Source organism: Hyperolius riggenbachi, chromosome 7 (assembly GCF_040937935.1).
Source record: "Hyperolius riggenbachi isolate aHypRig1 chromosome 7, aHypRig1.pri, whole genome shotgun sequence".
Lineage (NCBI taxonomy): Eukaryota > Metazoa > Chordata > Amphibia > Anura > Hyperoliidae > Hyperolius > Hyperolius riggenbachi.
In genome coordinates this window covers 281,579,898-281,606,848 of record NC_090652.1, presented here as the reverse complement: position 1 = coordinate 281,606,848, position 26,951 = coordinate 281,579,898, and the positions used below count along the sequence as shown (strand labels likewise).

The 26,951-nt window shown below is 41.1% G+C and overlaps 1 protein-coding gene across 5 annotated transcripts in view; it reads right to left on the bottom strand.

Annotated features, from left to right (window-relative positions):
- Positions 1-26,951, bottom strand: part of ZEB2 (zinc finger E-box binding homeobox 2) — a 209,097-nt gene that overhangs the window by 162,869 nt on the left and 19,277 nt on the right. For 3 of the 5 annotated variants that reach the window (XM_068245859.1, XM_068245861.1, XM_068245860.1), the window contains one exon: positions 4,948-5,043. The exons of the other annotated variants lie outside the window; for them this stretch is intronic. In XM_068245859.1, the coding sequence (XP_068101960.1) occupies positions 4,948-5,043 (96 nt within the window). The remainder of the gene's footprint in view (positions 1-4,947; positions 5,044-26,951) is intronic. 5 annotated transcript variants of the gene reach the window in all.

The window sequence follows — 26,951 nt, the reverse complement described above, 5'->3', positions numbered from 1 at the left end:
TTTCCACAGATGTACAAGCGATGCACAGCGAGAACAAAGACCGCACATTTTAACACAAATCTAAGCCTTTGTAATGAGCTATGCAATGCAGCTGTAAGTGCAGCTGCAATTTAAGGAAAAAAAATGTTCTTTTAATGTCCAGCTGGTCCTGCGCTTTAATAAAATTGACATATTGATTCCTTTGAATTTACAGATGCCTATTTCATAAACTCTATCTCCAAAGCCGAGACATCTTCTGAGCAGTCATTTTTTTTCCTCCTTCCTCCAAATGGATCAATTATGTGCCCACGTAATCCTTTTACCTGTGAAATCCATGCATACTTTTCCCATTTGCCTCCGTTCCCAGGCGATCAGGCTAGCATTATGTACGCATAAACAAACAGAGCATTTCCCAGATGTTGGGGATTGTTTTCAAACTGGAAGACTGTCTCCTGGGTCGCCTTACGAAACGGAGACGGTATTGCTCTTCATGTAACCTCTGCATGTAAGTTAAAACTGATAACTGCCAATGCTATGGCTTCTCAGAAAAGTCCTCTATTGTAGCGGCCCTTCCCCCATTCCAAGAAAGATGGGCTTTCTTTGGCTTTCCATAAGTATCTGGCTATTAATCCTTGGCCGCAATCATAAAAGTGTAATCTAGCATCCTTCAGTAAACGGCAAGTTTCTGTCTTTAAAGCCCAACTCCAGGAAGCAAATTAATTTCAGTTTTAAATAATTTTGGATGGGGCGGGAATATTTTAAGGGCTCTTTTTGCTTCCCTGTAACCACTTCTTTGCTTTTTCCTTACTTCCTGTCTAGGCAGGAAGTGGAGAAGCAACTCCAAGAGTGACAAAGACTGTTAAAACTATAACATTTTTGAAGCATGTTTGCAATCCTCAACAACTCCTAATTGTTGACTTTTATTTCCTATCTCTAGGACGACTAGAAGGACATTACGTGAGTGAAAATCTCTGCAGTGGAGATGCAGACATCAATAATAAATCCCAAAACTTTTGTAATACTTTTCTATGTTATTTAATACTAAAGTAAAGACATTTCCTAGAGTTAGGCTGTAAAATATCTCAGTTGCTGCTAAGATGGCATACTGGAAGCCCAGTAAGGTTATGGAGAGCCACCAGAGATAACAGGAAACCAAAAAAGCCCTCTACTTACTGGCTTTGTAATATTTTGAGGGACATTTTGTTTCCTTCCACTCCACCGCACAAAAATCTGGTGGTTCCATATACTGATGCTGCATGATGGCTTCCTCAAGTAGAGACGGCTTCCTCTGTAGAGCCTGGACTTTGCAAGGATGATATTAAATACCCTGAAGGACAGTGCCCATAGTCTTTAAAATTGTACTACAGGACTATGTGAAAGAATTTAAGTTTTAGGCCACACTGTGACTACCAGTGTGACTGAGAACTATTGCCCTGAAATTCTCTACTAACCCTTAACCCCTCTCTAAAGTATCTTATCGATGTGCAGCTTGGTCCTCAAGGCCCATGATCCCACCACATATTTAGGACTTCTGCAATCAGCACTAAGTAATTGAAATTCACTATGCCCGATTTTCACTGAAGAGCATTCTAATTTGAAGTTCTTTTTCAGTAAGCTGAAGCCAGTGAACAGCAGAGCAGAGCTCTTTAGAGAAGCATTTAGAGAACTGGTAAAGGTTCAATTTCACTGAGTAAATCAACTCTTCAGTTTGCAGGTTTGGTCAATCCAATATGATTCCCACTTGTTTGAGAGCATGCCATTCTTCTGGACATGGAGAGACACCAAGGCCAAGACATTTTAACACCACCCTAATTTTTCTAACGTACCTAGAACCCAAACATGCTTAGAACTAACCTTTTGCCACTAATAACCCTAAATAGCCCCATTCCTACTTAATATTAACCATAATTCTTAACTAGCTTGGCCCTCTCCCATTTTCCAAACAACCCAAAACACTAACTTTTTATTTTATCCTTACCCCTAACTTTCTCATAAGTATAAGAACTAATAGTCACACTTTTCCCAATCCTAATGCCTATTGCCTAACCCTAAACTTCACCTCAAAACCAAGCAAACGTTATTACTAGTCATAACACTACACTACTCTTCTCAGAAAATTTAAATTAATCAAGTTCTCTAACCAGTACATACTTCCTTTTAAAGCAGATATGTAGTATGTTATTACTAGCTCTAATCACTATGCCTAAATAACTGGCTCAGAGATAACCTGCTTTATGCTATGGATCATCTGGATCTAGTATAAATCATGGTTGGAGAAAAATGATCTGACATCTTAAGTTCTTGAGTAGGAATAAGAGTACATTTATCCTAAAGCTGAAGCTGTGATGTTACATAGATCGGATGAAAGAAAGACAAATGTCCATTGATTTCAACCAAAGTAATGATGTCAACTGATGATATCACGCAAACAATATCCATGCAAAACAAACATAACTCTCTGTAATTTGTGCTAACTGAATAGATGTAAAATGGAATATAGCCTCACTATCACATGAACAAACAAAATCAGAGAGTAGACATGTAGAGCATATTAATGAACACGGCGAGCTCAGAACAATGATTTAAAAATACCTTTCAATGCAAAACTGTTCAAATTAAAACAATTGCAAAGACATGGTCAAGCTTATACGGAAAAATCAAGAACATGTTCAAATGAACCTCAGCTACCAATCAGAACTGAACAATCGGTGACCTCACCTAGAAATTTGATTGGTTATGGAATACAATTTGCAGTATAGTCCATGCAATCAGATTCAGGCTTTACATTTGTTTACTGTCACCAGTTGAGTGTATTAAAGAACTTGTTTAGTTATTTGTGGTAGCACAGACATTTTTCTTTCAGGCTCTATTCAAAATAAGAGGCAATGGACTTCCTTTATCAAACATTCTAAAATAACTGTGTTATTGCTAACAACCAAACTACCGGTATTTTTTCTTTTATTTTGTCATCTACCCTACAAGTATGAGAGTAATAATTTGACTGGTTAGTTTTGATAGCAGAGCTACTTGTGTAAATTCTGTCTAACCAGTGTTGGCAGTGCATAGCACATTAACCATGTGTACAGTGTCGTGAACCATGGCAACCAGTGAGTCACCATTTCTTTCCATCATGTGACAACAGTAACCTGTAAGCTGCTGGGCATTTGTAATAGTCTGCATAGCCACTCTTAATTGTTATCATGATAAAGTTTTATCACTGAGGTGCAGTTGGCGACTGGGTTTGACATGTAGCGCTGCTTGTCAAGTTGAGAGGTTTCTTATCAGATGCCTGAGCTTGTCACTGTTAAAACAAACATTCATACAGCTGTCACATATCAACGGTAACTGCATGAAAAACAAACTAAATGCGTTCTTAGCTGAAACAGAATGTCTTCAGTTAAAAACACAGAGTTCAGACAGGACAATAGACTGAAGTTGGTGTCTCAAAAATACAAGTTTTAATAAAAGGACAAAGTCCCAGGATGGTAAAACATGCCCGTGAGATCAGTTTTGGAGTGGAGATCCAGCTCATTACAATTGCCCAACTGTGACTGGTTCTCTTTAAATGATGCAAATAGCTCACAGCCTAACTATGACAGCTTAGATGCTCTGCACTCTTGAGTCTAGGCCTGACAGAAAAATCCAGAACATTGGGAACTATTTTCAAATTACCTCAATATTTTGCAAACATTTTCACCTGCATGCTGAGAACAGCGAGGAGGGGCGGGGTGGCGGTTGTGCATTTATTTTTACATCCTCTGCTGAATTCATTTATAAATTACCTCATCACTGACTGAAATTAACACTGATTCTTACAGGCAATTTCTCAATCTCCAATGCTAATTACATTTTTTTTTTTACTTTTAAATTCTGTACCACCTGTTTTGGGCAAGACATCTTAGGCAGCGAGACCACATTTAATCACAATTTTAATTAACCGCCCCGTAGATGTGGAAAAGAAGCAATTATAATGTAGATGAATGATGATTTTTTTTTTCGAGCAATTGTTTTGTTTCCCCCGCATGTTGATTGTTGCACAGCACACAAATACAGTAACTGTGTGTTTTTATCATTGTAATTTTATAATTGTCTTTGTAAAAAAAAAAAAAAAAAAAGATTGGGCATAAATTAGATCATCTGTTTACCAATTAATTGATTTTGTAAACTTGCAACGAGCATGAATCTCACAATGAATGGCCTGTTTGGTGTCCCCTCAGTTTACATTTTTTGCCTGCACCTGTGGTAATGATTTTTATATATAGCAGGACAACTGAGTTAGGGACTTGAAAAAAATAGCAACATTAAAATCAGCAAAATAAGGTAGCTAAAAAAAAAAAAAACAATAGAGAGAGTAAAGTAAATAAATACATATATAAAAACATTAAAAAAAAAAAAAATGTAACACTTTCATGTCACTTTGATTTGTGTGCAAAATTGGGAAGTGATATCTGAAATATGAGCTAAAATCCTGCAGAGAAGACTAGGAAATGCAGGAATTATGGCCAACATATGGGACCCATGCACTTGAATGCTCCGCAATGGGTCTGCCCTGCTTGTGAGTTATTGCATGTAATGATCTCACAGCTTGCATGTAAGTTCCACAGAGGTACATCATCACTCCTAACAGACTTAAATAGTCTTCTTGCTTTGAAATTTGCAAAAAAAAAAAAAGCAAAAATAAAATAAAAAAAAACAGTGCTCATTTAGGAGAAACTGGTAGAGAGAGAGAGAAAGAGAAAAAAATGCAGCGCATATATTTATAGATTGGAAGACAGATACTGACATGATAAAACAATTAATGCTTCCTCGGGGACGTCAATCTTGTAGCTCTAATTACAAAAAGATTTATAACAGTTATGATAACCAACGCAAACATTTAAAAGGAATTGTCATAACAGGAGGCGATTGTGATTACAAAAAAAAATAATAAAAAGAATGAAAGAAGGGTATATTGGGAAAAGGACCTACTATTCTGTGAGTCTGTCCTCATACAAATACTTGTCAGCTGCTCTGGGAGAAGGGATAGGTCCTGCACTTCTGTGTCAATGTGTAATGTAAGTCCTCCTTTTTCGAGCAAGGGAAAAAAACAAGAAGTGATTCAGTCAGACAGTCAAAAAGACGCACTGGACAAAAACACACACCACTACACAACTACGAGCTAGACAAAAATTCTACTACGATGGACACAACTTTCAAGAAATACGAATGGAATCGATGCTACCTGGTTGAAGCCATGAGAGGTTCTACATTTTGGTAAAACATCTACTCGTTTTTTTTTTTTTATTGCTTTCATAAAGCATATCTGTTGCTGACAGTGATTTGGTAACAACCCCCTACCAATGTACGGCCCAAGATATAAGCCAGAGGAGGACAAATGGATATAAAACTCAGAAACCAATTTGCCCAATCCTGGAGCCAGTAGGAAATTTTGAGGAGGCAGCTCCATTGAAAAAAATCCTACATTAAACCTCAAGGGTTGGGCCACAGGCTGTTTTTTTTTTACTGAGCATTAAACACTTGGTTCCTGGTATTTGTCCAGCCTTGGATTAACCATAAACTTTATGGACCATCTGAAATCTTTTGCTTCAGTCCTAGACAATGCTCAAACTTTACTATGTAGTGACTTTCAACGATATTGTTCTGCTCATAATCTGATATACTTACCACACAATTTAAATTATAGGTTCAGTTTAAATCTTTCATCATTTTGGACTATGAATTAGAGATGCTATTAATTTTGAGTTGGTATAAATTTTATGTTAACCTTATGCAAATTGATGCAGCTTAGAAGTGGACCAATTCAAAGCAGTAGTTGCTTCAATGGATTGGTCTATTTCTGAGCTACTCGCATTTTCATCAACTCAGAATTATTGTCACCTCATTGACCAACCCTACTAACCCTACTAACAATCTGCATAATTTACAGCTAATTTAATAAGATGATTTTTCTTTCAAGTCTCCCCACACTAGAAGACATTTATCCAAATATTGATGCAATCAATGAAATCAGTGAATGACAAGTTGAGACAGGCCCTTTTCTGATGCTAGCGATGAACCTGAATCTAGGTCCTGAAACAAAACATTTATTTCTGGATCGAAGATCCTACAATTGCAGATAATTGAATGCAGAGATATTAAGTGGTGTATTTTGGCCACAGTTAATGGTCAATTTGAGTGTGGCCATGAATCTGTTCAGATTGGACAACAGCTCTGGCCAATCAGAGTATTTGTTCCTGTGTCTTCACTTCACCTATAACTAGACACTGTTTCAAAAAATCCCCAGGTTGCCCAAATAGGATCTGCATTTTAAATGAGAATACTGTTCAAGCCCCACTGCCATGAAGTCAGACACCTAAGTGACTATCCATCGTCAAACTAGCATGGAAGAGGACTACTTTTCTGATATGGGGTAAGCAAAGATATTCATGGTTAAAATTGTACAAAAAAATCACTTGAAACAAAAAACAATTACCATATCTTTAAAAATGTTTCTTTGAAGAGCAAACTTGCAATCTCATTTATATTGTTCTCCCCTATTTTTGTTAAGGTGAACCCTCTTCTCTAATGACCATGAGTTCCTATAGAAGCTTTATCTCACAAGCAGCACAGTACGCGACGTGCCATCCCTGAGCACGGTTTTAGTGTCAGTTCCTGTCTCATAACGCTGGCCAGAAGTACGCCTCTTAAATAAGACATTTGCAATATCTCCTATAAGTCGTGGCCATTAGGAACATCATAACTATTTGATCACATGCGGAACGCAACTCCAGTGAAAGATTTCAGAAGTCTGCAGCAGCGAGGGGAGGATGGACCAGAGCTGTTTTATGTTAACTCTAAAAGACGCACAGACAAAATACGAACATCTGTCTTTGTAGCCCTGCTCTGCTAATGGGGTCTGTAGGTTAATACAGTGAAAAGGGCCCAACATTTGCGCTGCTTTAGCAGGGTGGGTGGGGGTGGGGTGGGGGCTACCGACAAATAATTATAACGGTGTCACAAGACATGGATTATGGAACAGTAGGGAGAAAGGAGGAAACTGTTACAGGATGCTGCTTGTGGTTGTGATTTTACACTCCTGGGTGAATGTTTTTTTATTTTTTTGCACGGTTATTATTGAAAAGTAGGCTCAAGGAATGACTTGGATGTTAAGAGAAAAACTTTGTTTCTTAGCTTATTAAAAAAGTTTTGCAGGAAACTAACAGGCAGGTCAACTCAGGATTAAGCAGTCACTGCAAAGAGCAACATTCGAAACCTTCCCCAGCATCTCTGTAAAGGTAGGCATACACACGATTTTTTATATGTCTGACACTAGATTCAACAAGAACATCAGATCTGTTGAAAAATCTATTAAAAACTAGGTCATGTTAAAGTGAATGGGAACCGCATTTTTTTAAAAATGAAGCAAATACTTACCTGAGGAGAGGAAGGCTCTGGGTCGTATAGAGCCTTCCCTCTCCTTTTTCGGTGCTCTCTATCCTGTGCTGGCTCCCCCCCCCCCCCCCCCCGTTTCAATCCCCCACTGAAAGGGTATTTGGAAGTCTTCGGGAGCCGTGTCCTCCTGAAGACGTGCGGCTCCATACTGCACAGGCGTGAGCGTGCAAGAGAGCGTGCTTGCGCAGGCGCAGTACAGGGCCGCCCTTCTTCAGGAGCACTCGGGCTCCCTGAAGACTTCTGAAGCCTCCTTCAGCCGGGTAAAGTAGTATTTGACTAATTTAGTGAAATACTGCTACCGGACGAGCCAGCACTGGAACGAGGGGACCAGGAAAGGAGCGGGAAGGCTCTATACGACCCAAAACCTTCCCTTTCCTTGAGTAAGTATCTGTCTCATTTTTTTAAATGTGGTTCCCATTCACTTTATTAACCCCCCTATAATGTGAGTTCCCAAAGCACGGTGCTTAGGGGTAATTTTTGACTCCTCTCTCTTTTTTATTCTTCACATTTTCTCCCTAAACAGCTTCTGTCATCTCCAATTCCAATATCTCGCATCCGACCTTTTCTCACTCAGGATACAACTAAAATGTTAGAACATGCTCTTATAATATCTCGTCTGGACTATTATAACATACTACTTTGTGTACTACCATCTAACAGACTGGCACCACTCCAATCTGTATTGAGCTACATGTACAATATTTCCCACGTTCTTCACCCTTCCTTTGGAATGCCCTTCCATAACACATCCGTCACTCTCCAACCTACTCAAAACTCACTTTTTCTGACAAGCATATGCTCTACCTTAGGTCATTCCTCCTTTAACCTAAGGCCAAGTTGCGCTCCTTACTATATAACCTAAAAACACACTGCCTCTAGGCATGATTATTGTATTCTACCCCCCCCCCCCCCCCACACACACACACACACACACTTGCCCCCTCCCATTCCTTTTAGTTTGTAAGCTCATGAAGGTAGGCCTCTCTCACTCTTTTGCGTCTTGGAATTCGTTATACATTTTATTCATCGTGTTACTTTTGTTACTGTAATTGCCAATTCTGAATTTTGTACCTTTTCTATAGTACAATGGTTAAGGGCTCTGCCTCTGACACGGGAGACCAGGGTTCGGACCTCGGCTCTGCCTGTTCAGTAAGCCAGCACCTATTCAGTAGGAGACCTTTGGCAAGTCCCTCTAACACTACTACTGCCTATAGAGCGCGTCCTAGTGGCTGCAGCTCTGGCGCTTTGAGTCCGCAGGAGAAAAGCGCGATATAAATGTTATTTGTCTTGTCTTTGTCTATTATATATATTGGTGTATATCATTGTCTGTATTATTATGTACCCCATGTTTGTTTCTTAGATTGTACAGCACCAAGGAATATGTTGCACTAAGTCAATAATAATAATAATTTGCAGCCAATGCTATGATTGAGATATCAACTGAATAATGATTGGATAGACCAGTTATTTACCCTATCAATGCCAGCCTGACTGGCGGGGGGGGGGGGGGGGGGAGGGAGGCAGGAGTGGTATGGGAACAACCTTCTTCTATTTCAATCAGTACAAAGCTAGCAGCTACAGGGGTGCAATGGCTACAAGGTTTCTAGTGATGTAAAGTGGTAGAGGTAAACTACTGTATATCAATCATCACTGACTTGATCTACTACAATCTAATGGTGCATGCCTAACTTTACTGTAAATAACACATTTCCCCCAACCCGTCGTCTTGGTTACTTTGGCTCAACTCTACTTCACTCCCCACATCCAGAACTTCTCTATTTCCTGCCACCCTCACCTGGGCAACATTTCCAATACTGGCTCTTTTATACCCTCATGACTATCAAACTCCAGTTGCACGCTCTCATTACCTCTCACCTGGACTATTTGGTATTCCATTAATAAGACTCTTCAGTCCATGCATGAATGAGTGGGCAGCATGGTGGCATAGTGGTTAGCGTTCTCGCCTTGCAGCACTGGGCCCTGGTTTGAATCCCAGCCAGGGCACTGGGTTTGTATGTTCTCCCTGTGCCTGTGTGGGTTTCCTCCAGTCAATCTGGTTTCCTCCCACATCCCAAATACATAAAAATAAGTTAATTGGCTTGCCCTAAAATTGTCTCTAGACTACGATACATACACTACACGATACATTCATAGACATATGACTATGGTAGGGATTAGATTGTGAGCCCCAATGAGGGACAGTTAGTTAGAAGATAATATACTCCCAATGGCTGATGTTACTCTGCTGGCGATTAGGCGATGCCAAAATTATCGCACCTAAATGCCATAGATATCTTAACACAGAAAGGCCCATATGCAATTAACGTTTTCTGCTAGGTGATATCTTCACACCTTGTTAATAAAATACAGGTTAAACCACCAGCAAGCATGAAAAAGCGCAAAATAGTTTTGATAGTACTTTTTCCACCAACTTTTTGGTACCTTTTTACCTAAACGAAAAAAATGAGATCCTAGAATAAAACTCAAGAGAAAAAGTTAATTGAATAAGGGACAAAGAGTGGACCTATTGAGTTTCCTTTAATACACAAAAATACAACAGATAAAAGAATATCTTCTTTTAATTAGATTACTTATTATTTTTAGTATTTATATAGCGCCGACATCTTCCGCAGCGCTGTACAGAGTATATTGTCTTGTCACCTAACTATCCCTCAGAGGGGCTCACAATCCAATTCCTACCATAGTCATATGTCTATGCATGGATCGTGTGGGGAAGCCAATTGACTTATGTGTATGTTTTTGGGAGGAATCTAGAGTGCCCAGAGGAAACCCATGCAGACACGGGGTGAACATACAAACTCCATGTAGATAGTGCTCTGGCTGGGATTCAAACCGGGGACCCAGCGCTGCAAGGGAAGAGTGCTTACCACTATCCCACCATGCTTACCTCTACATGGCCCAATAATGGCAACAGATGCTCCGATTAGCTGCATTTCTTTGAAATATCGGCCCATATAAGATCAACTAAATCCTGTGTACAGATGTCAGAGAACCATGAAGAACACAACCTGGCTGTCATGTTTAGTCTGTGCATTGATCCGGGTACACTCAAGCATACATGCTCAGTTATGCTTCGAAGATGGGGCAGGAGTCCCCCTACTCAATGAGTATACAATACCAATTAGCCAACCCAAAACTCCCACAAGGTCTGTTGCATTCCCTGGAGCATTGCCAGGTGCACTAGACAGAGGACACCTGTCCAGATACCTTCACCTGGAACCTTCATAAATGTATTGTTACATGTGACAGAAGCTGAATGTCTCTATGTGGCCAAGGTTGTATGTTTGTAAACCAAGGATAGAATGCTACACACTGACTGTTAATGTGAGCATCTAGAGACGCCTCACAAACTCTCACTTTCCTATCACAGATCCCTGAGAAGTCTGAATCTTGAGGTGCCTCACAAACTCTCACTTTCCTATCACAGATCCCTGAGAAGTCTGAATCTTGAGGTGCCTCACAAACTCTCACTTTCCTATCACAGATCCCTGAGAAGTCTGGATCTTGAGGTGCCTCACAAACTCTCACTTTCCTATCACAGATCCCTGAGAAGTCTGGATCTTGAGGTGCCTCACAAACTCTCACTTTCCTATCACAGATCCCTGAGAAGTCTGGATCTTGAGGTGCCTCACAAACTCTCACTTTCCTATCACAGATCCCTGAGAAGTCTGGATCTTGGGTGCTCTGATACATAAGAAACAACCTTCCACTGGAAAATCGTGATCAACTCCACTCTTTTTTCCAAAATCCCATGCCTCCTTACTGGCTTGTTATAATGATGGACAACAAACCTGACCAATGGTGAGGCTCGAGGGGTCTGGGAAAAGTCAGCACAGTGCCCAAGGACTAGGGCACCTCAGGGAACTTAAAGTTATCACACTTCTGTATATTTTCAGCTAATCAGTTTAAAGTCTAGGTAGAGTACATTTTAAAGTGTTTTATCCATTCAGGATGTGTTTGGTTGTTTGCGGAGGATGCATAAGCATCCACTGATAGTATAGGGACTGCAGAACAAGATTGACCTTGATGCCAGTTTTGGAACCAGCAATCTCTGTTAATTTGAAGTTGTCATGTGTATCCACTGACTTCATGCGTATTCAGCAAGGTAGCTCTCATGTTTGCTGTGTGCTCCTAATGTGCAAGTTCTAAGCTTGATTGGGTGTCCTACCATTTGTCTGCACACTTTAAAGTAACCCTAGAGCAAACCTGGGCAATATAAAGTGAGCATAGGATGCTACAGTACATGATCAGAAGTTTTCATCAGTGAAAACTTCATCTCATAACAATGTTTCATTCCACATCTTTACTCAGAAGTACTACCATTGCTGAGAGTCTTCCATTGTCTGGAGGAAGCCTCGTTCCTTCCACCTGTCCACCCTCCGTATTTGCCCTTGAATATAATGGATGGCTTTACTGTCTAGTGGGAAAGTGGGCTTCACTTACGTCCATCTGGTCTATGGCTGGATAGTGTACTGGTTAAGGGCTCGGCCTTTGACATGGGAGACCTGGCTAGGGTCAGTACCTGTTCAGTAAGAAGTCTTTGTGCAACTCTTCCTAACACTGCAGGATGGCCCCTTGAGCACGCCCTTAGTGGCTGCAGCTCTTGAGCGCTTTGAGTCCAATGGGAGTAAAGCGCTATACAAATGTGAGAATTAGGATTTAACCACTGAAAATTTACGCAAGCAAGAAAATGTAGGCAACCTTCTGTGACTGTGCCCGGTTTGTATTTCACAAGGTTATTTCAAGACGCTTTTAAGGTGTCCACCATCTCAAGACAGCAATCAGATATCACCATCGCATGATCATTTTTTTTTCAAAAGCTCGTTGTAAACACACTTTCATTTTTTAACGTCTCTTCTTCATCTCAAGAGAACAACAGGAAAAAAAAAAACATTCCCCTGGGGATATCATGGCAGGTCGCATTGTGGCCACGGACAACACAGCCAACCACCCAGGGCCACCGTTCAACAACATATCCATCAAACAGTCAAATATAACCCCATTGTGAAATCTAGTGTTGAACTGGGAAAGTTTATCTGTCTACGAGTTACAATGGCTGAAAAGAAAAAAAAGACAATCTGCTTACATTAGTAAAAATAATTATGCCACAGCACCATTGTGTCAGCTTTCATAATGATCTTTACATCCTATAGCCATGCCTGGCCTTATCCATGTGTTTTGCATTTATTTGTAAATCATCTCATCATCTCCTCCACCGAATGCACTTTTGAATTCGACTTGTCAATTTAAAAAAAAAAAGAGAAAAAAATCTAAGCAATTCTTAACGCTTGGAGATGCAGCTAACCTTTTTCCGGATGAGCTTATAACCAAATCCACTGTAGCAATAATCACTCTTCACAAATGATCAAAGAAAAAAATAAATCTTTTCCTCTTAATAAGACTATTCATGATAAAAAAAAACCCAAACTCAATCCCCCATTTATTTATAATTTTTTTTCTTAAATAGATAACAGCTCGGAGGCAAATCGCGATGAAGGTATCAGAAGTTATTGTTTTTTTTTATTGTTTGTTCTATGGAAATGAGAGCAGTGTTCCAATTCCTGTTCCTCTATCCTAAGACTCTGGAATAAGTTTGCGCTTGGCCTACGACGGCTCATTGTTCGAAGGCCTTAAGTTTTTAATATTGAGGCGTACACAGAGCATTAGATCAGGGAGGAGGGTAGCAAGCCCTGGTGTGCACGAGGTTGATGCCAGCATGCCATCTCTACGCCTTTGTTCAAAGCTTAACAAAAATGGGCCGTCACACCGTTTAAACTCAACAGGGCCTGTCGAATGGGTATCAACATCAACCAATGCCTGTCACGCACACAGGGCTAGAAAGTGTTTGAAAGCAAGGCTTACGTCTACCGCAGGAGTAAGGCAGACTTAATAATCGGCCTAATACTTTACAAGCAAAGTGCTTGAAATTTTACTACGACCCAGAAACAGAAATATTCAGAGGGTGTCATTAGAATCCTGCATGTTACAATTTTTGCTTTTTACATTTGCCCTTTATAATTCTTGGACTTTCAAGTCTTTAAGAGAAAAAAAAAATTAGTCGATTTTTTTTCCCTCTCCTTTTTTTCTCCCTGCTCAGTACTGAGTTTCAGGATATCGTTGAACAAACAATAATGTAAACTGACCAACTATTCAAAGAAGTGTTTATTTTATTCCGGTTTAATTAACTCTGCCAAGCTTTTTGTTTTTCTTTTTCTGACGGAGAAAGGATATTTCAGCCCTCCCCTCCCTCCTCCTCCACCACTAGAGAGATTGACAGCCTTTTGTTAAGGTCTGCAATAACTCTACAAAATAAAGTTAAGGCAGTTTTCAAAAAGGGCAAGGAAAGAGTGAATTGGGACAGGCCGATAAATGTTTTTTTTACTTGGTCTATTTTGAATCTAAAGGGATGAGGTGGTCGTGGACAGTGAAACATGTGGGAGGGTCTTGAAATTTGGCCTAACTTTTTAGAAGGGAGGGGAAAAAAACTTGATTTCACTTAAAGAGGCAGCTGAACTAAGTCAGCCAACTATTTTTCACACCAGTCTAGACACTGTGTGTCAGTTACAGACATCGTGTTTGTAACTCAAGCCGACAACATAGTAAAGGCCAATCCGAGCTCGTGAGAGTTGAAACGTTCTAGTTGATACTTTGCTTGCTCTCGGAGAGTTACATGGTCTCCCTTACACTTCAGTGTTGTCAGTTGATTGCCTACATTTCAGCTGTCTCTCTCTTAGTCCCTACCCTGTCAGTTTCTGGGCTGCCAATTTCAACTTGAAGCTTGACTGGGCTGATCTGATGGAAATACCTCCAGGGAATACCCAGAAACTGATGAACGGTTATGTCAAGTCGATTTTGCACCATCGGGAAAAGGTAACCTCAGAGAGACGAAAAGCAACAAGGTTAAAGAGACGGGGGTGGGGCGGAGGGGGGGCTTATGTGTAATATCAGTGATCTACATCTTGTTCACTGTTTCCCATCCTCACGAAATTAGAACTGTCAGTATTAGTGTAATTGCTGAAGCAAAGCTGCTGCTAAAAAGAAAAACAGAGCAGGCATTAAAAGTAGCAGCCTAATTGCCTTAATTATAAGAGACTTCTTTTTTTACAATTTTTTTTCTCTCTCTCTGCTGCTTTTCCTTATTTTTTTTATTTCACAGCGCAATCCAATATATTTAAAATAACAACAAAGGACACCATAATTAAAAATATAATTTAAAAAAATAAATACCATATCACGTAAAAAGAAAACTGAAAAAAACCCACAAACTTGAAAATAATCATGTTAACATGATAGCGAGTTTTATATGATGAAAAATAAAGGAACTGACAATGAAATAAAATTGTTGCAGAGTAATTAGAAGTTGTCTCCTATCAATCTAATAATACGGGGTGATCCCATATGTAAGGGGGGGGGGGGGTTAGGAAGAGTTCAAGAATATCCCAGAACTGTGTAAGTTAAAGGACAGCTGTAACGAGAGGGATATGGAGGCTGCCATATTTATTTCCTTTTAAGCAATACCGGTTGCCTGGCTGTCCTGCTGATCCTCTGCCTCTTATACTTTTAGCCATAGACCCTGAACAAGCATGGGCAGGTCAAGTGTTTCTGACATTATTGTCAGATCTGACAAGATTCGCTGCATGCTTGTTTCTAGTGCGATTCAAACACTACTGCAGCCAAATAGATCAGCAGGGCTGTCAGGCAACTGGTATAGTTTAAAAGAAAACACAGTAAATATGGCATCATCCATATTCTTCTAATTTCAGTTATCCTTTAAAGAAAATTGTGACACAGAGAGCTAGATTTTCTAACGTTTTCTGAAGCTACTGAACATTGGAGCACATAAGCGATCATGCACACCTGGCCTGGAATTATTAGCTATTAGGTTTGCCACACTCGCCTGGGACATATCAGATTATTGCCAGGGTCACTGAAAGATAAATGAATTAGCAGCTGTGCGATTGCAATCCTGTGAGATGTCCACTTTACAATAAAAAACAAATGTATTAAAAAATACAATACAATAATCGCCATCATCCTCCAATAAAATTGTGAGTCTAATGCTGTCTTAGTAGCCTGGCCCCTATGGCATCTTAGTAGCTCCGCCCCTGTTTATCAGATTGGTGGTAAGGTGAGGCTAGGACATCCTGTTATCTATTCTTTGTGACCTTCAACAAGTCCTTTGCTCTCTATATCTGCTTAGACATACTAGATTTTCATTGGCTGAAATAATCGTTTGTGATTGTGTAGCAGGGGGGAAGGTGTCCAGAAACATCCTCAGCCACCCTTTCCACAATCCGGTGTATTAGATCACTCTCACCTACCTCCCTTTTCTTTCTCTTATAGTGCTGGACTCCTCCCACTCATCTCCCACCTATGCCCTAGAGCCTAGTTTCTCAACGTGTGGTACGCGTACCCCAGGGGGTACTTCTAATGGTTCCAAGGGGTGCTCGGGCTTGATTTACTTAACCAAGAACAACAATTTTAAAGTTTTAGAAAATGATAAAGCTTATTTAAACACCACCACATTAGTGTTTTAGCTGATTAAAAGCAATAGTGAATGCTTAGAAATTGTTTAGAACCAATTATCATGTACTAGGATTAAATATACATTTTTCAAGGGGTACTTGGGATAATGTTTACTATGCTAGGGGGTACTTGGTGAGTACTGGGTTTTAAAAGGGGTACATACCAATAAAATGTTGAGAAACACTGCCCTAGAGAACAGAACGAGGTGCTCCCAGAGTCAGATCATCCACAGGGCAAAGCTAGGCAGTTACCTAGGGCGTGGAGAGAGTCTAGGGGCCTGGTGGATTCTAGCCCCCACCAAATCTTACTAAAAAAGCCTGGTGGGCATGGTGGCATAGTGGTTAGTGCTCTCATCTTGCAACGCTGAGTCCCTGGTTCAAATCCCAGCCAGGTCACCATCTGCACTGAGTTTGTATGTTCTCCCCGTGTCTGCGTGGGTTTCCTCTGGGCACTCTGGTTTCTGCCCACATCCCAAAAACATACAGATAAGATAATTGGCTAACCCCTAAAAAAATTGACCCTAGACTATGATACATGCGCTACATGATACATACATAGACATAGGACTATGGTAGCGACTAGATTGTGAGCTCCTCTGAGAGACAGTTAAGTGACAAGACAATATACTCTGTACAGCGCTGCGTAATATGTTGGCACTATATAAATACTTAAATAAATAAAATAAATCTTGCCTAGGGCACCATTTCATTTAAGTCCTTTTGTGGGTGTTTCTAAACTATCACCAAAAACAATCACTAACTCTCATGACAGTAACCGAGCATGTGTACACAGTTAGGCCACGATCACCGTGGTGTGTTGTGGTGCGGTGTAACGACCACTTTGTAACACACTGCAAAGCACTACTGATTCAATGTTCACTGTGCGGCGGGTGCATTGCGGTATGATGCGTTGTGCGAACGTAAAGCAGTGCATTAACGCTGAATGCGAGTGGTAATACTAAAAAAAGTGAAGCATACTTTCCATTGACTGTATGCTTCACTATACCAAATGCAACGCGAGCACAACATTTGTCGCCACTATCCTGATCTGTTACGTTCCTGCTGTCTCTTATATGAAAAAAAACTGATTAACCACCCATCAGTCTATTACACTGGACATTAAAGAGGAACTTTAACCCAGGATTGAAGTTCATCCAAATCAGTAGCTGATTCCCCCTTTTCCATGAGAATTTTTTTCCTTTTCTCATATAGATTGTCAGGGGGGGGGGGGTCTGTGTGGCTGATATTGTGTTGAAACCCCTCCCACAGTGTGATGTCATGACCATGGTCCTGACAGTTTGCTGTATATGAACCTCATTGAATTGTGGGCAATAACGACTTTTTCCAACTGCCAAGCAAGCAATATCTCCCTCTGTGTATAGAACTCTCAGTAACGAACATTCTGTACAGGTCATCTGGCAGAACTAAAGATGTCCCCACCAGTAACACATCTCAGGTATGTAAATCAGGGAGAGGAAAGAGTTTACACTGGGCAAACATTGACTAAATAATCTAAATATGAATATTGTAGAAAAAAATAAGTAATTTTAGTCATTAGGTTATTTTCACTACAGTTCCTCTTTTTAAAAAAAATTGAATATCTATGAGTAAAACAGAAGAAGAAAAAATAAATGATTGAAATACTGTTTATTTATTTTCTCTATAAAACAAAAATGAAGGTGTGAGGATCAAATCTCAAGATCTGGAAAGAAACATAACAGTTGTAAGCAGAGTTGCCACAATGAATGCCACAGTCATTTATCCTGAGGCAGGACAAGAAAAGAGTCTCTGAGTTCGTTTATCACCCTTCCTCCTGAACGAGGTGTTTTTTTTTTTTCTTTTTCAGTTTGACAACCCCTCAAACACTCTCTGACCATAGCTTACCTACCACCACCTCCTCTGTGGTCTAAACTCACAAACCGTGGCCATCTCACACTTATTCACTGTCCAAGTGTTAAACTCCACACCTCCTTCTGCTGGCTGCTTGCTTTCTAACTTTTATTTCCTCTTTTTGAATGCTCAAATATGAGGAACCGACGTGCAATCTACAGCTGTCACCCCACTGTTCTGTGTTAACACGTCTTATGTGTTAAAGATGAAAAAAATAACTATCACAGTTTTCATTTTGTTGTTCAACTGTTGTCTCAAACTCACCATTTTAAGGCTCGGTATACAAGTGCAAATTTGAGGCAAACCCTTCGGCCAGCTGAATGTTCCCTTTGATTATCTGATTAGTGATCGATAGGCTAAGATGCCAAATTAACCTACACACTTGTACAATGGCTCTGCCAGGACAGCTATCAGAATTCCTAAAACAAAACAAAAAAAAATCTGGGCTCCAAATAAAATACTGTTTTGGCCACTCAGCTAAATAAAATTCTGAGTCTCCCACCTTAAGTTCAGTAATGTAGTTCTACCTGTGGCCTCTGGGGGGCATCCTTAATTGTCCCGTCTCATCTATTGTTCCTGAGCAAGATTCTGCTGGTTCCTGTTCCTTTCACATTACATCAGTTGATTGTTTGTGCAGGGATATCCTCCAGTATATATTAATATTTACCACCATATCCAATCTCTCAAGTCCTCGCACTTAGGTATTCAACTGGATCATTCATTGGGCTGAAATAGAATACTTGCCCATGTGTACCACTACCAAACATGACTGAAGTCCATCAATGTTTTTCATCGATAGCCTGACCAAAGACTGTCAATAACAACCACATGAAAAAAACAGTGTTGGACTGCCCCTCCTCCTTTATGAAGTACATTTCTTGTTTGAGAAAGTAATACTTGACACTGCTACAATCAAAAATAGAGCAAATGGTCAAAACATTTTTTCCATGTGGCCGTTGGAACTGAGCAGATCATGCAGTGTTTTTTAAACGATTAGCACCGTCAATAGTTATCTGGTTTGAAATAAGTGCGATGCTTTTGACCTCAGTCGGCAGAACCCGTTGTGCTGTAAATTCCCGGAATGCTGTGATCTCTCTCTACCAGCAGAAAATATAAAAACTGAAATCAGAACTCCTGTGTTATTGTCTCATATTGCCCCCTAGTGATAAGAGGCCATAAATACACATTACAGCAGTAGCAGTACTAATTAGAAGCAAGGAAGTGTAACAAAGCGTAACAAAGAATAAATTAAAAAAATGCTAAAATAATTTGGCCTGGAGCACTCGCAAGCCTCTGAATAAATTGGCTGCTAAAGGGTTAAAATAGCACAAATACTATTTCTCTAGGGTAAGTCATAACTTTTACTATGCTTCAACTATGACTTTCCTCCCTTCTTCAAAGCATTATCAGTTGTACATGGCCAAGTTTGTGAATAAACAAACAGGGCAGTTTTTAAGAATAGGCAAATGAAATTGTTGCCCAGAGCACCACCTGCTAGTGGAGATGACAGAAAACTGTCAAGTTGACTCATTCCTATTTCCTTTATGGTTTTATTATTCACAGCCAGGGCCGGATTTACCAGAAGGCACTGTAGGCACGTGCCTACAGGCGTCTGATGATGGAAAGGAGGCTCACTCTCCTCCCCTAGTGCCTCCCTCCCTCCTTCCCTATGCAGAGTCCTGATGAGAGTGTAAATCAGAGGTTACCCACCCTGCTCTCAGCATTCCACTTATTCTCCATTCAGTGGCACTTCTAGCTACTTAATACTGAGGGTACTACTAGCTACTTAAAGCTGTCTAACACCCAGCATTTCAACTTTGCTTTAAAAGATTGCTTACAGCTTAGAAACTATTATGCCAGATTTTTTTTAAAGCAGAAATTCACTGAATGAGTAAACATGACATTTTAGTGTTGCATTTAGCTAGAAATCCTCCTCCGTGCTGAGGTTTAGATACAAATGTATCATGTTTGAAATGTAAATAAACAAAAGCCTCTCTGAGAGAGCACAGAGGGCTTCCCAGACAGGCTTTTCAGAGGTTTATTTGCATTCCAAATATGATACATTTGTGTCTAAACCTCAGCACGGAGGAGGATTTCCAGCTAAATGCAACACTAAAATGTCATGTTTAACCCATTCAGTGAATTTCTGCTCAAAAAAAAAATCTGGCATAATAGTTTCTAAGCTGTAAGCAATCTTTTAAAGCAAAGTTGAAATGCTGGGTGTAAGACCGCTTTAATATTGAGGGTACCTCTGGCTACCTAATGCTAAGGGGCACCTGTAGCTACCTGAGACAGACAAGGGGAGTAAGCGAGAAGTGACAGCTGGGTCACCTAGCACACTTGTGGTGTGGTTCGTTGGGGGTGTGCAGATTCATGTCTAGGGTGCCAGGACATCTGTGCCTATAGGCTCCTGCGATGTAAATCCGGGCCTGTTTGCAGCTGCTAGTTATATAAGAGAATGAATAGAAAGGAATTATGATGCAAGTATAGAAAAAGAAAATATCCCAAGCAATGGCACAATACTTAGCCAGTCAACACCAAAACATCTCTTAATAATCATCAATAGTCAGGGCCACATCAATATATCAAAATGTGGGCCCTATAAAAGGTGTACTTCAGTGTCCATCTTGGGCCACCTGCAAGGTGATGTTCAGAGCCTCTCCTTGTATTGGTGTGCTACCTGCACCTTGCCCCCCCCCCCATCAATGACTATCCTACCAATAGTGGCACTGATGTGGCAAGTGCCATTCATGTGCAAATTAGTAGCGTGTAAATTAAGTATTGCTCTATTCTAGTAGCTAAGAGAGGGGAGGGTGACAAAGGGTAAGGCACTGAAATAGCCAGAAACTGCTTTGAAAATAAGATTTTTATTCCTCACTATACCAAGCCCAAGTGTTTCCTAGTCTGTAACTTATATGAAAAATAACATAAAAGTATCTGGTTGGGTGTCTCTTGACCAGCCCCCTTCTGCTGCACAGACTTCCAGAGCTTCAGGCTGCTCTCTCTGCAGATGGCTATGTCTTTGCCCACCTTGCAAATTGAACAGCAAGAACCGAAAAGCAGCACAAGCCCTGCCCTGTCTACACAGCCTGCTATTAATGCTCCCGCTAGGCTTCTACCGATCATATACAGTGTTGCTTGCAAATTTTCGCCAAAGTCATTTTCGCATCAAAAATGCTTTTTTTTTTAAATTAATATCGAAAAAAGTATTTGCGAAAATACATTGTATTTTCGCAATATGGTCAAAGAAAACAATTTTTTTTTCGATGCAAATATTAATGAAAAACACAGAAATCGGTCATTTTACCAGGAAAATTCATGAAAAGAGCAAAAATTGTTTCATTTAGCGCTAAAATTCACAATGCAAAAAAATCTCAAATGTGTTACAAAATGATTTTTCGATGGCTTTTTTCCTCAAAAGTCAAATTTTACAATATTTTTGTGAACATAATGCAAAAAAACATACCAGCATGTTTGCTCATCACTGATGGCCAATTACTTAAAACTGGATTTTGAGGTTCGAAAGCCACATTTGATACAGAAAGTTGGGCAATAAACTGTGAGACAGGATATTTACAACTGTGGTTGGAGTTGTACTTTAAGTTGAGAGCAGTCTTCGTATCAGTGAGACCTTTATTATACCATCTGATTATGGGTCTAGAGTTGATAATAAAACTGATCGGGTCACGGATTTCCGTGTAGTGCTGCGCAGATACCCCTTTTCAAAATCCGAATTGATCCGGATCCGGATACCCAGATACCCGGATCCGAATCGGATATCCAAATCCGAACTTTTTGGCGTCCGAGTAAATTCGGATATCCAAACCCAATATCCGTCCGGATTCGGATATCCGGATAGAAAACCGGAAGTGACCTGAAAATGGCTTAAAATGGTTCCAACAGTCTCTTCAAATGGCTAAAAACCCTTTCGGAGGTCTCTCTCTCTCTCTCTCTCTCTCTCTCTCTCCCCCTCTCTCTCTCCCTCTCTCCCTCTCTCTCTCCCTCTCTCTCTCTCTCTCTCCCTCCCACTCCCTCCCACTCCCTCCCTCTCCCTCCCTCTCCCACTCCCCCTCTCCCACTCCCCCTCTCTCTCTCTCTCTCTCCCTCCCTCTCTCTCTCTCTCTCTCTCTCTCTCCCTCCCTCCTCTCTCTCTCTCTCTCTCTCTCTCTCTCTCTCTCTCTCTCTCTCTCTCTCTCTCTCTCTCTCTCTTTCTCTCTCTCTCTCTCTCGGCCCGACTGCCTTCGAAAGGGATTTTTTACCATTGAAGGTCATTTTGGCTTCTGCTCGGAAATCTGAACTAACTATCCGCCCGGATTTCGGATTTCAGATGGGAAATCCGAGTTTGCTTGGATAGTGCTATTCGTATTTTAAAAAATATCTGAATTGCTATTTACAGTTCAGATAGTGGAAAAAGTTCAGATTATCTGGGTAGTTTGGATATCCGGAATCCGGATGAGCACCACTGTTTCTGTGTTGGTTGGTTTATATAGCACTACAGCTGCTTTTGTAGCACTGGTTAAAGGGAACCTAAAGTGAGAGGTATATAGAGGCTGACATATTCATTTAATTTTAAACAATGCTAGTTACCTGGCTGTCCTACTCATTGATGAGCGAAAATGCCAATATTTTTTTCGCATTCATTTTTGCAAAAATAATGTTAAATTTGATTTTCAAGCAAAAATGCCATTGAAAATAAGTATCGTTCCTTTTTTGTGAATTTTCACGGTTAAAATATCGATTGTTCACGGCAAAAAGATTGTTTTCGGCATTTTTGCAAATTAACCAGAGAAAATATGGATTTTTGTGCATTTTCGCAAAAAAGTGAAAACGCAAAAATACAAGCGAAAATAGCATTTTCGATGCAAAAATTACTTTGATGAAAATTGGCGAGAAATACTGGTCCTGCTGATCCTCTTCCTCTGATACATGGAATCATAGTCCCTGAACAAGCATGCAGATCAGGTGTTTCTGACAAAAATCTGACAAGATTAGCTGCATGCTTGTTTCAGGTGTGTGATTCACTATTGCAGCCAAAGAGATCAGCAGGACTGCCAGGCAACTGGTATTGTTTAAAAGGAAATAAATATGGCAGCCACCATATCCCTCTCACTTTAGGTGTCCTTTAATGATAAGCTTAGTTTCTTTAATGCAACGCATCATACTAAACCTTAAATGAATTTATGACATCAGCAATGTTATTAAGCATGCCATCGCACACATCCTCCTGGTCTCTCTTTTCCTGTTTCTAAATCTCCGACGAGCTGTTTCTCAATGCCGTCACCTTTCACCACAACACCGCGTAACCTAAGCATTTCCCTTTTCTCTAAAAGATCTGCTGTTTCTTACCTCTTTTCCTGTGTGGTTATCTGTGACCTCAGGCCCTGAGAAACGTCCTGCACCTCTCCTCCGCTTAACAAGAAATGACCCTTAAGTGTTACTTGCAAACGTGTATCAGTGCTGCACAAAGTGTTTTGCCAATAAAGGATGTTAAAAACTATAAAAAAAAAGATGAAACCGCATGTTAAACTTACCCCAAGATGACGACAGATGCAAGATGCAAAAATAATACATTCAAAAACACTGGACAAAGCGTTTCGTGGGCATCTACCCTCTTCCTCAGTTCAATAAAACAGTGTCTCAAGAAAAAAAGTAAATTGACTAAAAGCGGATATGTAAGGCCAATAGACAGAGAAAAGGTAACATAAATGGGACCCTAGGCAAATGTAGCTCCCCCTGCTGGCCACCTGCCTTCTTTTATAAAGTAAGGTGGAGAACACAGGACAGAAAAGGTGTCAGCCGGGCCCCTGGACGCCCGTCAGGCCTTAGGCAACTGCCTAAGTTGTCTTGTGCATAATCTGGCTCTGGCAATAGATATCTGATACAGCCGATCAAAGTGATCAAATTCACTGGAAGTCGATCATAAAAATCGATTAGTCTATGGCCAGCAAGGTACGACAAGCAAAATTGCTGATCGAGATATGTGTGAGCCATCTAACTTCTTTATCTGTAGATCTCCATATCGCAACAATGACACATTGCTTTGACATGAGCAGGGCGGTCAAACAAGCGAAGCTGTAACCCCTTGTTTCACTGCATTACGTGTTGAAAGTGACAGGCTCTCTTTACAATAAACTGACGCACTTTACCGCTCTTCAGCTACGTTGGTACATCACACCCTAGATATTTTCCTATGCTGCAGGGCATCGTGGGAAAATTATTGGACTCTACATTATTAAACGACACTCGACTTGAAAAAAAGCTGACGGGGGTTAGCAGAGCAGCTCAGGTGATTCGGCTGGCATCTGGTGCGTAGATCTGACGTGCCAGCCCAGCAGCCCATATAACAGACGGATGAGGCTCCGACTACGCATTTTGTGTGATTTATGCAATTAAACAGGGTTAGGGATCATTTACACTGAACGCATATACCCCAATGTATGTAGTTTGTGAACCAGTTGTACATAAGGAACATCATTTTAACATATGTACTCTGTAAAGCGCTCCTCGAAGATGTCAGCGCTATATAAATACTATATAATAATAATTCCGCTAAAATGCATTTTAGTATGTTGCTTTTTTTTAAATGCACCGCCATATGCATTTTTTCTGTGAAAATGTGTACAATTAATAGTCGATGGGACAGTGACTCCCCAAAAAGCAAATCCGCAGAAAAACATATAAAAATAGTAAAGCTGTATATTTTTTGGCAAGCAAAATGTTCATTTGTGATTGTTTTGGGCGACAGTCTACTAGTTGTACGAGTATTCCCCACAGTCAGCTCATTCCTCTGCAACCACTGGAAAATGCTAATATAACCTAGTTGCAGCAGGACCCCTCCTACATCCCCACTCCCCCCTCTACAATGGTAAGGTTGGCCAATCAGATGATAATGCTTGCAAGCTGATGACAGTTTTATGTGTATATATGCATCTTAGAATAGACCTATCAAATCCATCTCCAACCTGCATATATTTGCATACAAATTAGAATGCAATTTGCATCAGCTCAGAGGGGCTAGCATCTCATTGGCCAAAAAAAAATTGTTTTCTTTCAGTTTCTAGTGCTTTTTTTCACAACAAAAAGGCACAGGGACCTCTAAGCACAGTTTGTCATTGTCACACATTGTTCTGTGCTATGGCGGATGACTGATGCCCCATACTCATGGGCAACATTTCTGGCCTGTCGCTAGCACACGGGAGCGTGTGCGTGACAGATAGGCGACAGCTCATCGCCAGGTCCCTCTGCATACACATGGCGGAGGGACCTGGCAACTAATGCGGCGGAAGCTGTCGCTGTTGTTCCTCCCCCCGCCGGAAGTTCAAGGTATTCCCTGGTTGTTGCTGTCGCTAGTCTGCATACCCACGCGGACTATCGTCAGTTGCGGCGGAGTTGCGGCGCCAACTGTCGCCAGGCGATTGACCGCGCCAATCGCCTGGCGACATCAGCGACGAGTGACGGTTCGGGGGGCGCGCCCGTGCAACTGCTCATACTCACGGGCGACCTGTCGCCGCAACACGCGCGTGCTGCGGCGACAATTGTAGCCCGTGAGTATGGGCCAATAGGTATAAAACAACAAATGCAATGAGTTGCCTAATGAAAAACAGCTACCCCCCTCCCCCTTCCCCCACACTTCCCTATCAGCCTTGGGTGTAGCACCAAAAACTTACTTTTTAGTTATTAGTGATTTGTGACATCCCGTCTAGAGTTCCCATTAGCTGTTCAGTATTACACCAGCCTGTTCTAGAATCTTTGTTTTCTGTAGAAGGCTTATAAATTCCTTTCTACTGCTGTTCAAAATCCAGAGTCAGGCCCCATTCACACTAGAGCGTTTTGCCGGCAATTTCGGCAAAACGCTCAAGCGCCAGCGCTTTTTAAAGCGCTAGTGTTATAATACCCTATGGGCCCGTTCTTACTTGGGCGATTTGCGTTAATCGCCAAATCGTCCAACGCAAACGCGTAGCCTGCACCATTTTCAGGCGATTTCCCGGCGATCGCTTTTCAGTGCTATAGAAGCGCTAAACGCGATCGCGGAAATATCGCTGCAGTGTCCAGTGATTTTTCCGCGTTAAATCGCGGAAAAATCACTCTTGCAAAACTTACCGCCGGCATTTTGCGCTTTTAAGTGTGAATGGGGCCTCACTGTCAGTTGGGTACATGTGGTACTCTTGTGCCAGGCCCAAAATGTCATCATATATGGGAGTACCAAGAGCACGGGCACTACCATGGGGCAACCTGGGCAATTCCCTTAAGGCCCCCCTCCAGGTCTCCCCCTGACTTGTTCCCACCAGGGCCCCTGCAGATATTTTGGCAGGGTAGTAACTCACTTGTCCCCATCTTCATCCTCATTGGCCGAATCTTCTCTGTGATCTGACTCATAACATGATAACATGCACCGGGTCACTGAGAAGAGGCGCCCCTGGGAGGATGTAGGTGAAAGCACATGGACTAATGGAGCAGCAGGACAGGTGAGTTGCTGTATTGCCAAAAACAGTACATGGGCCCCAGGAGCAGCTCAGAGGGAGACCTGGGGGGCCCCAGCAGATCTTGGGGCCCCTTGATGTAAATTTGCTATGGGGCGACAGCTACTTTTGCCCCATTGGAGCTTGAATCAGTTTAATGGTATCCAAAGCTATGAAGACCCTTGCCCAATCTGCCCCGTGCCTATTTAAAGAAGAACTGCAATGAACGTAATATATTGAATGAAATGGATTATATATCCTACGATGCAATGAGGTTCACAGACAGCAAACTGTCAGGACCATGGTCATGACATCACACTGTGGGAGGAGTTTCACCACAATATCAGCCCCACAGCCCCTGATGATCTTTTCGAGAAAAGGTAAAGATTTCTTGTGGGAAGGGGGGTATCATCTACTGATTGGGATGAAGTTCCTCTACTGAGAGGTAACTAGGTACAGCCTCAATCTATAAGCAGGCCTCATTTGATCACCCGTCTTCAAGAATAAACATGCATTAATATCCTGTTCTTTTTTTTTTACTTTATTTCAGCAGAAATGCTTTCTGCCTGACTGTTCCTACAAATAACATAACACTTCATTATTGGATGACTTGACAGATGGCATTTCTTCCAGAACCAGACAGTCA